The 14,852-nt window shown below is 39.2% G+C and overlaps 1 protein-coding gene and 2 long non-coding RNA genes across 3 annotated transcripts; 1 reads left to right on the top strand and 2 right to left on the bottom strand.

The window, feature by feature from the left end:
* Positions 1-1,762: 1,762 nt before the first annotated feature.
* On the bottom strand, positions 1,763-11,385 carry serinc2l (serine incorporator 2, like). The gene is made up of 10 exons (XM_031752510.2): positions 11,230-11,385; positions 10,332-10,493; positions 8,628-8,815; positions 8,427-8,506; positions 8,157-8,291; positions 7,294-7,463; positions 5,459-5,549; positions 4,299-4,449; positions 4,007-4,216; positions 1,763-3,507 (listed from the first exon to the last, which is right to left on the bottom strand). Exons 1-10 carry the CDS (start codon positions 11,266-11,268, stop codon positions 3,369-3,371), a joined length of 1,365 nt encoding a protein of 454 aa, XP_031608370.1. The 5' UTR covers positions 11,269-11,385; the 3' UTR covers positions 1,763-3,368.
* A 505-nt stretch (positions 11,386-11,890) lies between these two features.
* LOC120442553 lies at positions 11,891-14,826 on the bottom strand. The gene is made up of 3 exons (XR_005614764.1): positions 14,768-14,826; positions 12,773-12,950; positions 11,891-12,021 (listed from the first exon to the last, which is right to left on the bottom strand). It is a non-coding gene; the product is annotated as an uncharacterized LOC120442553 (long non-coding RNA).
* Positions 11,978-12,712, top strand: LOC120442554. The gene is made up of 3 exons (XR_005614765.1): positions 11,978-12,059; positions 12,452-12,516; positions 12,675-12,712. It is a non-coding gene; the product is annotated as an uncharacterized LOC120442554 (long non-coding RNA).
* Positions 14,827-14,852: the final 26 nt, after the last annotated feature.

Genomic DNA, 14,852 nt, shown 5'->3' with positions numbered 1-14,852 from the left:
CAATCTAAAATTAAAAATCCCAGCAGGCCTAACTAAGCATGGCTGCAGAGCTACACTAAGTGGCTCATAATCAGCACATTACAGCTCCTGATTATTGCGGCGACAAATTGCATCTGATGATAACAGAGGAAATGAAAGTGAGATTTATGACGCTGGAGCCAATGGCCGAAGACGAGGAGAGTCTTAAATCTACTCTATGAGAAAACCAGATCTCACATTTGTACACCTGATGATAGCAGGGGAAATAAAAGTGAAATTTATGACGCCTGGCTAATTTGTTCTCCGATGCTGGTGCTGCCTGAATTCAGAGGCTGTTACATTTCAGATGGGGTTAATGAAAGAAGAGTGTTTGTTTAATAAGTCTGATTGTTTTATAATGTAAACGCTCCAGTCAGTGAGAGAGAAATGAAGAAATAGGAGATAAAACAGTTTTGTGGGGTCAAAGCGTCAGAAATTTGGAGGATGTGCTCCAAGCCTGCTCCTGTCAGAGGACAGACATCACTTATTTCAGTTTTGGTAGTTTACTACAAATGCCTGTGCGTTTGACAGTGATTGCACAAGACTCGACATGCACCCTGTTCCGTGCGTCTGATCCACGAAGTGAAGTCACATGCCACGCACAAGTATGTAGACAAAAAACTGCAAAAAGCCAAAAGGAAAGGCTGGCAAACATGCATGCAATGCGCAGTGTTCCAGCATCACCACATCACAACAACCCAAATGCAGAAACAAAGCACTGGATATCACGCCTGCAGCTGCAGTTAAAAATTGCTCAGTTTTTCAGTCCTTTACGCAGATGTTGCAGCACACACAACTGCTGTCCTCTCCCGTGGCAGTTGTGTTTTCCTAGCTTGTCCAAATTTAAATGTGTTGAGTAGTGTAATTTCACAGTTTTGGACTTTTTTTAAACTCCTTTCTATTTTCATAGCTGTTTTCTTTAAGGATTTAGTGAAGTGTTGTCATCTTCCCTACAGTGTTTAGGAAGTCTTGTTTCCTCAGCTTAAAGTGAAATAAATCAGATTTCAGTCTGTCAACTAAAACAGGCACAATCCATCAACTCAGGATTGAAATGGATAGGCTGATGGAGGGGTGTTACTGCGGGAGGGTGGAGGTCCACAGGAGGCAGTATGTCCTGAATATTTCCACATTCAGAGCTGACTGGATTGAGTGAGTGCAGCAGCCAAAACCAACATGTCCTGTCTACCAGCCAGGCAAGGAGGAAATAACACAGCGGAGGTTGGCACACACTGTGCTGTCTCTGTACCAGCAGAGAGGAGCGATAGCACACATTTTGCTGCTTTGATTTCGAGTTAAGAACAAATGTGTAAAACATGGTGAGAGCTGAACCCTTTTATAGACTGGAAATGATTCACTTTCAGTTTAACTTTGTACTCATGTGACAACAAGATAACTACAAGTACAATCAGCAAAGGCATTAGCAGCTGATGAGTGTCCCCCAATCACACAACTGATGGACAGATAAAAATCAGCACATTAGTGCCTGTGAGCTCCTCCTCAGTCCCAGACTCTGGTGCCTCATCACTTTAATCTACATGTTAGGAAAAGAGTGCAATCAGCCTGCGTCCACCATTAGCACCCATAAGCATTAAGGATTTATGTGCAATCTATAACAAGATACCTGAATACCCCTACAATGGCAAAGCCACCAAAGAAACAAGCAGGTTTTGGTGTAACACGCCATGTTTGTACTTGTGATTCATTTATTTAATGCAAGGATTGTATTGAGACTCATTTAAAACAATGAGTGGAGAAGCGTTCATCTTTATTAAAAACTGAGTCTATACATAAATTACAAATACAGTTTATGTTACAGACCAGTGCTTTATGGCATGCAATGACCAGATCGCCACGATGTAAGGCAAGGTGTAATAAGCACATCAGCATTAGTGATCTATTAGGATACTTTTTGAAAAGTGGAACTACAGAAAGGCACTTAATAGTGTTATGAAATGTTAAATTATGATGCAACACATGAAATTTATCTGTAATATTCCCCTTAATGGAACAAAATATATAAACAACATTTTAAAAAAAAAGTTAAATCAATCAGAAAACTTTTGAAAAACTGCATTTACTACACTCATATGCAGCCAGAGAAACACAACATCTGATTCATGTGTGTGTCCAGCAAAATGTCTGAAAATGACAACTGCAAATCAGGATTGTACCAAAAACTTTTTCCACAATTACAAAATATACTTATCTTATTTCAACTCATTCCAGTCATACTGAAATTGAGGTAACAACTATATAATGCATATGTAACAGTACTGTATCACCATTACAGCCATCGAATCACTACGAAAGTCAATACCAGCAATAAAAATCAATAACAGCAATCTGAAAATGCATTATTATTGTTTTGTACATTGAGACACTTAAAATCAGTTTTTTAGCCCAATACTTCACTGTGCAACCTCCTTACTATAATGGCATTTATAAATGCAGGTAGTGTGGGATTTATGCTTCACCTCCTGAACTGTACCACTGCACACTGCATGATGCTGACTGCTACGGATCAATACACGTCTCCTTGCTGCAAACAGCTTGCTATACATGACATATACACTGTTGTCCGTGGCTGTCAGAGGCATGGAAAAGCTTAGCACCGGAGAAAAATCATCTTAGCTTGGAGCAGACGAGGAAGAGCTGAGATTAGACTGGCTGTCTATTAGGACACTCTTGCTCGAGGTGCAATCACGTGGATTTGCTTGCAGCCTAGTAGCCGCGGGGAAGCCCTGTTATGATCTGAAGGGCGTGCCATATTAGTCTTATCTAGTTTTCACAGTCACCTCATTCTGAGGCTCCCGATCAGGGCTCTCCTCGGTGCCCCCTGCAGTAAAGGAGTACAGCTAATCAGGGGTATTCCAGATCGAGCCAATCAGAGAGCTCTGATCTGAAAGACCTTTAAAAGGGAATCTAACTGAAATGTCTGAGGTATTGAGAAAGTGCCTTGTTGCTGAGTCGTTGTTATGGAATTTAAAACTTAGAACAGAGATACTGGTGCTTATATGCTCACACTACAGAAGGTAGGACAGTGAGCCTATCAATGTGAGTCACTGGAAAATGAAAAATTCCCATGGGTAAGTATAGACTCTATAAACTTACAAAACATTTAAAATCTTCTTAAACAATATCTGTAGTAATTATTACCAAATAAGCCAAACAAGAGGTGTAAACCAACACAAACACAATAACAACACATACAAATGTCAAAAAAACCAGAAATGTCAAGAAACGAAAATTCTTAATAACATTCTTTCTGCTCCTTCTTAGCAACTTGACTTCACCAGGCACCCAAAAAACAGAAAACAAATAATCAAATATAAGCGAAAGATGATGTATGCTCAGCTGAAATCCCTGTCAGGGAAAATAAGAGGGGCAATCAGGGTCCAGAGGTAGAGCCCGAGGCCCAGCCAGCTGGAACTCATCTTCACCCAAACAGCTGGCATAGTGCTCTGCATGACCTGGGTGTTGGTTTCTGGTCTGTGGGAGGACAGAGGGAAAAGTAGCAATTTAGTTTACACCAACTCAACTTACCACATGTTCGGAAATTCATCCACACTTCCTCTAGATACATGAATTGTTCACAAAAGAAAGAAAAAAACAAAGACATTGTGGTGGTGGGTGAGGTTCATCTAAACCGAGATGATTCATGAGGCTGACATTCAATCTGTGCTGAAAGAATGAAGAACTTTCAGGTGAACTAGTGTGCCCTCTGGTGGTTCAATTGGAGGGTGTCAGAACTTTAAGCTACCACATAAACATTAAATGTTTTATCCTTTGTTTTATTTTTGTTTTATTTTTTTTTTTTACCAAGGATCTCCACTGCTACTGTACCACAACCACAAGTAGCTGTTGTGATGTAAGTAGATGTAAGTAACTGATAAAGGTGAAAATTTTGGATTTTAAATTGACCATCAGGGTCAAAAGTCTCATATCGTACCTGTTGCTTCATGTCTGTCAGTCTGCTGTGAGTACTTACTTGTACCAGTTGGTAAGAGTCATCATGATGTACAGAGAGGCCAGACAGAGGTGGAAATGGAAAAAGGAGTAGCTGTAAGTGACACCCTCCTCTTCATTGTCAACAGCCCTGCGGATACCATCCTCTCCAACCACACCCTCTCCACCTGACCCTCCGCCCTCCTCTGTCTGCATCAGCTTGTTTACCTGGGTGTTGCTGGATGAACGGATACTGAGGGAGAGACAGAATGAGGAAGTTTAACAAAAGTAAATAAAACAGAACATATATTATTTGCCGGCACTGCTAATCTTACCTGGCATAGAGAGTACAAAAGAGGAAGATGATTAACCCCACGATGCCCTGAGCATCCCACCACTGCACCTGTCCTGGGGGGCTGCCACCAGATGGTTGAGTGGTGCTGATGTTTGACACTAGACTCAACAGACTGGGGTTACACTTACGATCTATAAGAGGCAAAATCCACAGAAGACCACGAAAAAAAAAATTGAACACACAAATTATAAAATGTTTTGATAAGCACATTATTATACAGTGAGAAGATCTGCAAATTGACATAAATGAATTCAAGGATCTGACTTCCAACTTGACTATAATGGCAATACACATTTATTGATGCGTTTTTTTAATGTAACTTACAGCACTGAAGATTCAACTTTAAAGTATCAAAAATCCACAAATACACATCTGGCCCTTTACTTTTAAACTGTTAACATTTAATTATTTATTCAATCTTTTTCATCTTAGCAGTGTCTTTCACCCTAGTGCTTCACTGGTGTGAAAGTCCCTTCACAACTCAACTTCAATTTTATTTATACAGTAGCAAATCACAAGAGTCAGGCACTTGGCAACAGTAGGAATGGAAAAACTCCCTTTTAACAGGAAGACACCTCGAGCAGAACCAGGCTCAGGGATGGGCAGCCATCTGCCAGTACTGATAAAGTGTGATCAGAACAATAGAGAATAAACCTGACCTCTGGCCTTGAGGTCAAGGTCACTGACATTCAAACTTGTCTGAGATTTTTAGCAAATACACCTATCGTATTAATTTTAAAATCTGATGTCACCTCGTTCTCCAGTTATTGTATTCACAAAATTGGTCGTCCACAGCTTTGAGATGACGAGTCATTACATCTTCAGTGTCACGTCAGTGGGACTCAGATGACTACATCTTAACATGAATGTAACTAGTCAGCACAACACTGCTCATTGTGACTACTCACAGGGGACATGCAAGTCACATGAAAATGAGACACAGAGGGTGTGCTAACTATTAGCAAAAAGCAGCTCCTTGTTTATTTAGAGTGCCAGGGAAAAACTCACCTTTCAAATAAAAATGCTGCGGCAAATAAACAGCAAGTACATATAATAAATGAAAACAGTCAGGAAACAGGGGAAAAAAGCATGCAAGTAAAACCTAAGGTAGATTCAGGATTAAGAAGTCAGAAGACTCACTGGGATTGTTGGTCATCGCAGACCAGGTGACATACATGGTGTAAAGGGAAATAATAGAAGCCTGAAGCAGACCAGAGTGTGGTTGAGCTGCCTGTAAATAAAAAAGTAAAAATATTTAACTAAATAATAATAAAATAAAATGTTCGGCTGTTTTGAAAGGAAGGTTTATTTAACAGTGTTTGAATATACTGCTTGTTTGTGTCACAAACTCAACCGAGCCTATAAAAAATTACTCAGTCATAAAGTTTTGGGGAAAAATATTGACAAAACTTTAAGAAAACCTGACCTCTGACCTTGAGGTTTAGGCCACAGAGACTTGAATTCATCTGAGACTGAAATGAATATCATAGTTTGATCTACCAACAAAGTTCTACGTTGCACGTTTTTTGAGTCACCGCATTTAAAATCTTTTGGGTCCACGCCGTTCGCCCGCCCATAGGTTGACAATACGCCATCAACCTTTTACAGCTGAGTGGTAAAAAGTACTTAAAAGGATTTAAAGGTACCTAAAACTAAAAAGTACTTAAACCTTGAAATGTTAACTCAAGCCATTAACAGAATGCAAAGAAAAAACTGCCATGAGTTTCTATACAAAACATGGCGGAAAAGAAGGTTAAGAAATAAAAAAGAGACATTAAGTGAACTTAAAAATAGGTGTAGAATGTGCTTTTGTGATACACCGATTTGTACCACAAGATAGTGTAGCAACCAGTCTGCCCTAAGTCCAATGTGAGAGGAAGAAGAAATGCTGATGGCAAGGCAGATATGAAAGGTTTTAGTTATCAGGGCAGCAAACATTGCCTGAAGGACCTGGAAAGCAGCCCTTATTACTACCAGCACTAATTCCTGGAAAGAAACCAGAAAAAAAAATACAAACAGCAGCAAAACACAAACATCCGGGTTTCTTTCAAGCACTGATATCTGCCAGAAAACAAGTTCAGTCCACTGACTGCGAAAGGGAGGGTGGCAGGCTTTCTGCTGCAGTCAATTAATGTACTGCTGTGTGTTAGCTATGAAGCTAAAGTGTATGGAACTAATGAAGTAGCTGCATAGGTACAGCTGCCATGTCGCTGCAAACCCAGGAGATGAGAGAAAAGGAGATCAGTTAGAGAGCACTGAATAATGCTTACATGAGTTCACACACAGCAAAGGATGATATAGCCTACTGTAATTCATTAGGAAATTAGGTATTAGGTTGGCTGAACAGGTCATTACAGTTTTCTTAGAACTTCTCAGTTTTTCCAAGCTGTTTACATTAAAAGTTACAATTTTTAACTATAAAAATAAAAAACTCAGCTTAAGCTAATAATAACAATGTGTTTACTGTATGTGAATAATAGCTATGTACCAAATCATTAACCAGGGTATTGTTGCTTGCATTTACCTACCTCCTCCACGTGAGGAGGCTGTATTCTATTCCAACTGTAAGAGTAACAGATGAGGTACTTCTAAGCAGGTCAAATGTGTGCCACACAGGGATAACACTGAGACAGACCACCATTTACTGTCACATCCACACCTAAGACTAATTTGGACACACCAGTTAACCTAACAAACACGTTTCTGTACTGTGATTACTGTTACTGCGGAACATGCAAACTACACTCAGAAAGCCAGCCGACCAGGAAGTTGCTGCACTGCCCCAAACTCAGACGACATTCAGTTTTTCTGTTTCTGGTAAGAGAGTTGGGCAACAACACAAAACCTTTGTGTAGTTATGGTAGACACTGTTCCCTAGTGGTTCACATTTTACAAATCCAGTAAATACCTTTAACCTCTTGCAATCGCTCCTTTGCGGTATCCAACATTAAGCAATACAGTTTCCATGTTTGTACCTGTATCTTTGGTAAGATGGAAACAATGGAGACGATGACGCAGAAGATAAGGTTGAGGCTGATGAAGACTTTGTGCTCTGTGCAGTCATCTGACTTTGTATAGTAAATGTAGAAAAGCACCACAGCAGCGATAGCCAGTGCATAGTGGAGGACAGTGAAAGACAGCAGCCCTGGAATTGAAATGAATACACAATAACATTAATAAAGGTATAACAGAATTATTATTTTAAGAAAAACTGTGAAATTGACTCAGGCAGCAGAGAAGCTCCGCTTCATCCTGTGTCTAGAGCTGCCACGATTAGTCGACTAGTCACGATTACGTCGACTATCAAAATCGTCGACGACTGATTTAATAGTCGACGCGTCGTTTGAAGCTTTGTAAGATCACAAAAGACGCAGGAATAAGTAGTAGGATTTAAAAGTGTAATAACGGACTGAAACAGAAGATGGCAGCAGTGCATGTAAAGGATGCCAGCTGCCGTTAAACCCCGAAGAAGAAGAAGCTGTGTCCCAGAATTCATAGTGCAGCCCAGCGCAGTTGTCAACAATGGCGGCAGCTAGTTAGTTTTAATATTACTCTTATTATTCTTTCTGGGTCACAAAATAAACGTTTAACATATTTTCAAGCTGTAAGTTTTACGTCCAATCGATGCATGATCTGATTAGTCGACTAATCGCAAAAATAATCGGTGACTAGTGGACTATCAAAATAATCGTTTGTGGCAGCCCTACCTGTGTCAATGCCAGAAATGTCACATACCAATATAACTCAATACTAAATCAGATTTTGTGTGCTATCATTATTAAAAAAGTCAATACAGTATCAAATATGGAGTCTATCACGAAACTCTTGAATACGTTACCTGCAAACCAGCATTTGTTCCCATTTTCAGCATTTTCTACCCAGGCTTTGTTCCAGGAGTGGGCAAAGTCAATGAGGAGGATGAGTTGGATTATAATGAAGATAAAGGATCCCACCAATCCGAAGTAAAACCACACTGTGAAATGAAAAGGAAAAGTTACAGCATCCTCAATCTGCTGAACAGGTATGTCTATATTCTCATTCTCATTTCTCAAGAAACGGGTGTAGTACAGTTGCTGTTTCTTGTACTTCTGCAAACAGATATTCATACCATCATGAAATGTCCCATCAGGGATGAAAAAGGCTCCCACTGTAATCCCGACCAGGATCAGAAACTTAAAGAACCAGAACCTGAAGATTTACAAACTTACCATTAGCACAGAATAAATACAGAAGTAGTACAGTACACATACCTCCCTCCCTGAACCCATTCTTCCACAATTAAAAAAAAAAAAAAAAAAAAGGTTCTCACCCATTTTGAATAGCTGCACGTGGGTCTTTACTGCTACGGACACGAATCATGATGGCACAGAACAGAAAGAAGAAGCAGGTCATGGCAAAGCACATTCGATACACAGACTTGTACCCCACGATGACATTACAGTCAACCTGGTTTTCAATACCAAGTATTGAAGTTCCACCCTTGCAAAATCCTGGGATCTGTGGAACAGATGAAAGTCAAATCAAACAAGCTTGCAATTAAACTTATCTAAAAAAGTAAACCATGTATCAAATAGCAATTCAATTCCTAACGGTTTTCAGAGGTACTGCATTCAAAGTCCTGACTTAGAAGTATCACTGTTTCCAGCTTTAATTGTTACAAAAAACATAATGTTACTGTATTTTGAAAAAACTTATTGTGAATACTGTGCAGTAGTAACCAAAGTTAGCAAAGGTCCTGCCAGTTGTAGGAATACAGGCTTTTCAATAAAGGTACTTCTTTATTTTAGTAGAAGTCATGACAAAAGTGAATGCATAACATACAGGGAGACAATCACTAAGAAAGGGCACACTCACTATGTTATAGTGAATCCACGGTTAGCGTTTAGCTAAACGCTTGATGAAGGGGATTCATAATGAGTGAAATATTATAGTTAATTTTCTAATTCGCTAACACCTGTTCAACAATATACAATGAACTTTTCTATTTTTCCAGTTTGTAAAAACACTGTAAAAGCTGCTGTTGCAGCTAATTTTGTGCACTACAATCAGGATATGACTTCTCAGGTAACATTGCTTGAATGGAGATATGAGAACTTTACAATAAATTATTTAGAGATAAAGTAGCTACCAGAAAAGGATCGAGCAATAGATCTGCATCATTTTGCATACTTGAGTAAGGCTTTGGTCACATAAACCCAGAGACTGGAGGTTGCCAGACCCACCTGGCAACCTCCAGTTACTAGAAAAAAAAATTGCATTTCCCAGCAGGTTAGTGAGTGGTTGTTGGAAGTTTCTGGGTGTTGCCAGGTGAAATCAGACGTCAAGAGGGTGCTGCAAAAACTTTCTTGTGACTATGTTGTTTGCTACCAGATTGTCACGGTCGCCCGTAGTTTGCATGGGTGCATTGATTTGCCTGCAAACACTTTTCTACTGTGGTGAAACTTGAAAAGTGTGACGCTAACCAGAAACTTCTCTTTTGAAGGCAAATGTGCTGTCTTTCTTGTTTGCATCATTTTTCAGTTTCACTACCACTGTGACAGCAGCTGATGAGTATAGACAAGTCGTCTTTCACACACAGACTTGCAAATCTGCTGACGACCAAAGCAATCTCAAGAAGGTTTTCGGTGCAGCACCGTAAACCCCTTTCCGACTAGTTTCATACCAGCAACCACTGGCCACACACACTTTTTCCTAGTCACTGATCTTTACCAGGGGGTTACTGACTGGTCTCCAGATCTGCAGGAACAGAGATTTAGCAATCACAGCAAATCTCGGGACCCGTTGTTGCCAGATGGGTGCCAACAGGTATCTAGGCCTACAGAGGCCTAAGTTTCCAGCCATACCTCATTGTGTAATATTATTATTATCATTATTATTATTATTATTATTATTATCATGATCATTACTACGATTATTATTATGACTATATGGTGTATATTATTAGTAGTTGTATGTTAAATACTATTGCATATCATTATATACATAAATATGACAATAGGAGCAAAGGTCTTACCTTGCGAAGCTGCGTTTCCATTCCGGGAAGGATCATGATGACAGACACAAAGGTTCCCATCAGCAAGAAGAAGGAGAAAACCAAGCGGGTGATGGTGGAGTTATTTGAAGAGGGACAGCAACCACACAAAAGACATGGTGCTGAGCCACACAGACATGAGGCCTGCCAAGGATGGAGGGGTAGGAGGAGAGAGCGATAAAGAGAGTGTGAGAGTTGAAGCTGAAGACAGCCACAAAAATATACCACCTGCTTAGGTGTGATGGCACTCATAAGTAGGTTATCTGAACTACTGTGGTGGTAAATTATTAAACATGGCAGTTCCAAGGGTTGATATTTAGATACAAGTAACATGAAATTCGCGCCTCTCACTTAAATGCTTAATTAAAAAAACATTAGAGCGTAAGTTCACTCCATGTATTTTATTTCACCAACGAAAAACACTCCACCTTTACCGATACCCTAGTTCCCATATGTAAAGGGCTGAACACACCCTGCACTTGTTTAGCCGGTCTAAAATGAGCTGCTTTCCTTCGAAGGCAAACAAAATCACATGCCTTGCATCTGGTGCCAGTAACTCGTCAGCTTTAAACACCAAACGTCACTAACTTTCCATTTTATTAACAACGCGATGAAAATGGCCTGTTCACTTCTGACTAGCTTGCTATGCTAACTTCCCTAAATTTAACATCGAGTATTGGTAAATGTCCCAAGTAACAGTAAGTATCGGCTATTTATAAATGGTCTCACATTTGTAGACGCTATCACATGCCTAACATCACCACTAACACTTCACCCTGACACCAATTACTAATGTTATCCTTAGTTTAACCTAACGGTGGGAGAATAAACAAAAGCCTTCCGGAAATATCTAAAACAGATATTCATATTCGATACTTACACAGCTGGCTAAAGAGCACAAAGCCAAGCAAGCCCCCATTTTCACATAAATGTGACGAAATGTATGTATTTATGTTCCGACGCCTTTCGTGTTCCTTCACTAACCCGTTAAAAGCTGCTATGTCTAGCACTCGGAAGTTACTGGAGAGTTTTTCACAATAAAAGCCTACTTCAAACGTCATCAATCAACCCCATAGCTACAGACTACGCTATGTTCTCTATATGAAAAACCCAAATCATAGATTCTTAGTGTGAGAAGAAGAGTTTATATATAGTCTGAAGCATTTTGAAGAGTTCTGCCAACCCAGAAACCAGACAGTAAATACAGGGACTCTGAAACCTACCATCTGTCCTCTCCCTCAGCAAGAGATCATTATCTGCTGTTTAAAAGTAGACGCAAAAAGAGAGCCAGTCAGGTGCTGGCAGAGGAAGCCTCGTTAAAGTCCCTGCTGTTGTCGTATTGTTAGTTCATGAGCACAGTAGGGAGCCAACAGGGATGGGGTTATTAATAGTGCTTTTAATATAACCTGCAACGTGGAAAATATCAGTGCCAAAAACTTAATGAAATCTCTTACAAGTGTGATTACTGAGAAGTAACTACTTCAAACATTTCTCAACTTACCGAACATTGAAAACAAAATTTTCAAAAATGTACTTAGAGTAACAATACACAGCCAGTAAATCACCTTGCAGAGACCTCAGCTGTGAAACTGCACTTACTGTATGATTCTTTGTTGCCTCATTCTCTAGTCATCGCATTCACAAATTTAGGTGTCCACGCTGCCCGTCGGCCCTGTGGGGTGACGGCAATACCCCATCAGTCTTTTACAGGTGAGGCATAAAAAGCATTGCTTGCTTAAAAACACGTTTCATAGCATCACCACACTGCACTGACACTATCGAAAAGTTAATTCCTATATCCAACACTAGGTTGCAGTATTAACCAGCAGTTTACACTACTTTCTCTCAGCTAAAGAAGGTCCTGTGACATAATCCCCACTTGTTCTTGCACAGTGTATACAGATTTCATTATGTAAGTAAAGTCTGAAGCTACAAGTGACATTCCACATTTATAGATGGAGACATTTTACACAGAGGCACGAAATAGCACAAGTAGTGACAAAGCTATCAAATAGTTTAGGATGAAAAAAATACATGCATATGTGTCTAACGCATATGTTTCTGAAATCTATACTGAAATGATGCGAAGATGTCTTTTTTAGGACCTTTCAAGCCCCTGATAAGATGAATCACAGTTGGAAAGAGCTAATAAACAAAGAAGAAAAAGGTATATCTGTAGTATCCATTTACTCTTGACTAGGTGGTGTAAATTAGTTATTTTAAAAGTGTCACAAGAAAATATAAAAACAGACATTAAGACCAAATCTATCAAATGTCAGAATGTTTATTCTCCTAATGCGCCATCTGCGAACTGTTTCCCATTAGGAATCAGTGGCTTCATTTTCAACTTTTAAAAACGCAGGTGGGTGATTGGTTACTTCTCTGTGTAAAACCTTTGTCAGCTACTGGGAATAGCAACTTACCCCTGTTACTCTTCTATAATGACATCTTTGTTCTGTCTCACTTTGTTGGCAGCTTATGTCTGTCTCTCTATTTTATTTTTCATAGGAAGCAGCTGCCAAGATTGCAACTTCCCTCTCATCCATCACGTCTCCTTCATCACTCACTCTAAAGTCTTTTAGTCTTTCTTTAAAGCAGGAGCTGTAAGAGACACAAGAGCAGAAAAACATTCATGTCAGTTTTCGTAAAGGTTTCGCTGTTGTGCCTTGTAAGACAAAATGCAAATGAATGTGAAGGCGGTACAGTAAGTGAATGAATACATTTGCTGTGTTATAACACCACTTTATTAGACACAGAGGTTGAAGACAGAAAAAGGGCAAAGCACTGTGAGGTTGTCTGGAAACAGCAGATACCTTATAGTTCATAAAAGAGTCCATTACTAGTTAAATGACCCTTGAACTTTAATATTCTTTTGAGCGACGATGAAAGTCTCCATTTATTTTCAGCTACCATTAACAGTGACAGAAAAAATAGGTCCTCTCAAATGGCCCATAGCCTGTTTTTCCAGAAATGAATTACTATATTTGATTTCATGCTTTGCATCCCTGAGCAACTAATCAGTTTTTGATATTTTTTGCCAAAGTGACAGAATCAAACATACCGAGGGCTTTATGCATTATCTCAGGATAGATGGAGTTTAGGGTTAACTGACCCAAAATATAAATAATGACTTTTATGCAAGCAGTAACTGTTATTCTACCCAATATGGAGCCTCAACATATGTTGACACCTCAACAACTTTCTATTAGAGGTGAGCGGATCAATTTAAATATTGATAGTATCGATACCAACACTGGTATTGCTATCAGATTAATACCAGCCCGATAGTATTGATACTTTGTTTCTAGCCTCCAAGTTAAGTTTGTAGTTCACTGAATCATGTTGAAATCATATTTTTTGAAAGTGGAAAAATACACCTAACACTTGCACTGTGAAAATTGTCTGAACCTTTTTGCATTAACTGTCATGTCTATTTTATTTATAGCCTATAGCACATTTAAACACCAGAAGCTGACCCAGTGCTTTGGAAACAGGCACATTTACATTTAAGTGTTCCAAAACACTGGTAGTATTGGAAAACTGGTAGCCACCAGTGCTACCACTCAGCCTCATCATCAGATGCACCTATAGTATAAATTTGAAAATCCTAGGTGATTTTCAGAAAAGTTGACCTCTGTCCTTGGCCTTGAGATTTTGAACTCATCTGAGATTTTAAGTTTATGCACCTATTGTATAAATCCTAGGTAACTTCCTTCTTGATTTATCACATTCACAAGATTTTCAGATAACATGACCTCTGACCTTGAGGTCACTGACCTCTGAGATCTTTTGTAGATTCACCTATGTTATCAGTTTGAAAATCTTACATCTCCTTGTTCTCGAGTTATTGCATTCAAAAACTTGGGTGTCCACCCCATCCATCCAAAAACCCAGCAATACCCCCAATCAGCCTTTTACAGCTGTGGGGTAAAAACCCAGTTTCCAAATATGAGAAAAGCCAACAGGAGTTTTTTTTGTTGTGTTTACTAACTTTAAAAAACCACTGTGATTTATTGGCCATTAAAATATCTTGACATAACAGCTGGTCTCCCTTACATAAGCTGCATTTATAAGTTAAAAGTATCAGTATTGGTATCGGCACTACTGGCCCTGTATTTACTTGGTAAAGGCTTGATACAAAGATCTGCAGTCACAGCACTACTTTCTGTGAGATTTTTTTTAGCCTAAAAAATTGAAAATAGCCTTAATATGAGTATGCCAATGAAACAATTTGTTATTTTTTTAACTTATTATTGTTTAATTGTACCGTGAAACCCACACCACTTATTTAGCCGTACCCTTTGAGCTTACCCGATAGCTCTATTTAGACTCTTATTTACTTTGCTGTACATTTATCATGACATATTCCGTTTATATAAATCATTTAACTGACAGTTATACAGCTTTAAGTTACCCACAGAGCCAGCTTTTTTGTGTCTGTTATTTTTTTCACCTCTTCCTTTTCCTGCCGCGCGCGCTTGCAAATACTTGCTGTGATTGGCG

This window comes from Oreochromis aureus, linkage group 11 (genome assembly GCF_013358895.1).
Source record: "Oreochromis aureus strain Israel breed Guangdong linkage group 11, ZZ_aureus, whole genome shotgun sequence".
Taxonomy (NCBI): domain Eukaryota; kingdom Metazoa; phylum Chordata; class Actinopteri; order Cichliformes; family Cichlidae; genus Oreochromis; species Oreochromis aureus.
The sequence above is the reverse complement of the archived record's forward strand: the minus strand, read 5'-3'. Positions and strand labels throughout refer to the sequence as shown.

Excerpts from the sequence above, each read along its gene's own strand:
- serinc2l (XM_031752510.2), bottom strand. The coding sequence starts at position 11,268 with ATGGGGGCTTGCTTGGCTTTGTGCTCTTTAGCCAGCTGT. Across the intron at positions 7,464-8,156 it reads GAACAAATGCTGGTTTGCAG|GGCTGCTGTCTTTCACTGTC; the intron begins GTAACGTATTCA and ends TTTCAATTCCAG. Across the intron at positions 5,550-7,293 it reads CCATCTTACCAAAGATACAG|GCAGCTCAACCACACTCTGG; the intron begins GTACAAACATGG and ends TTTTATTTACAG.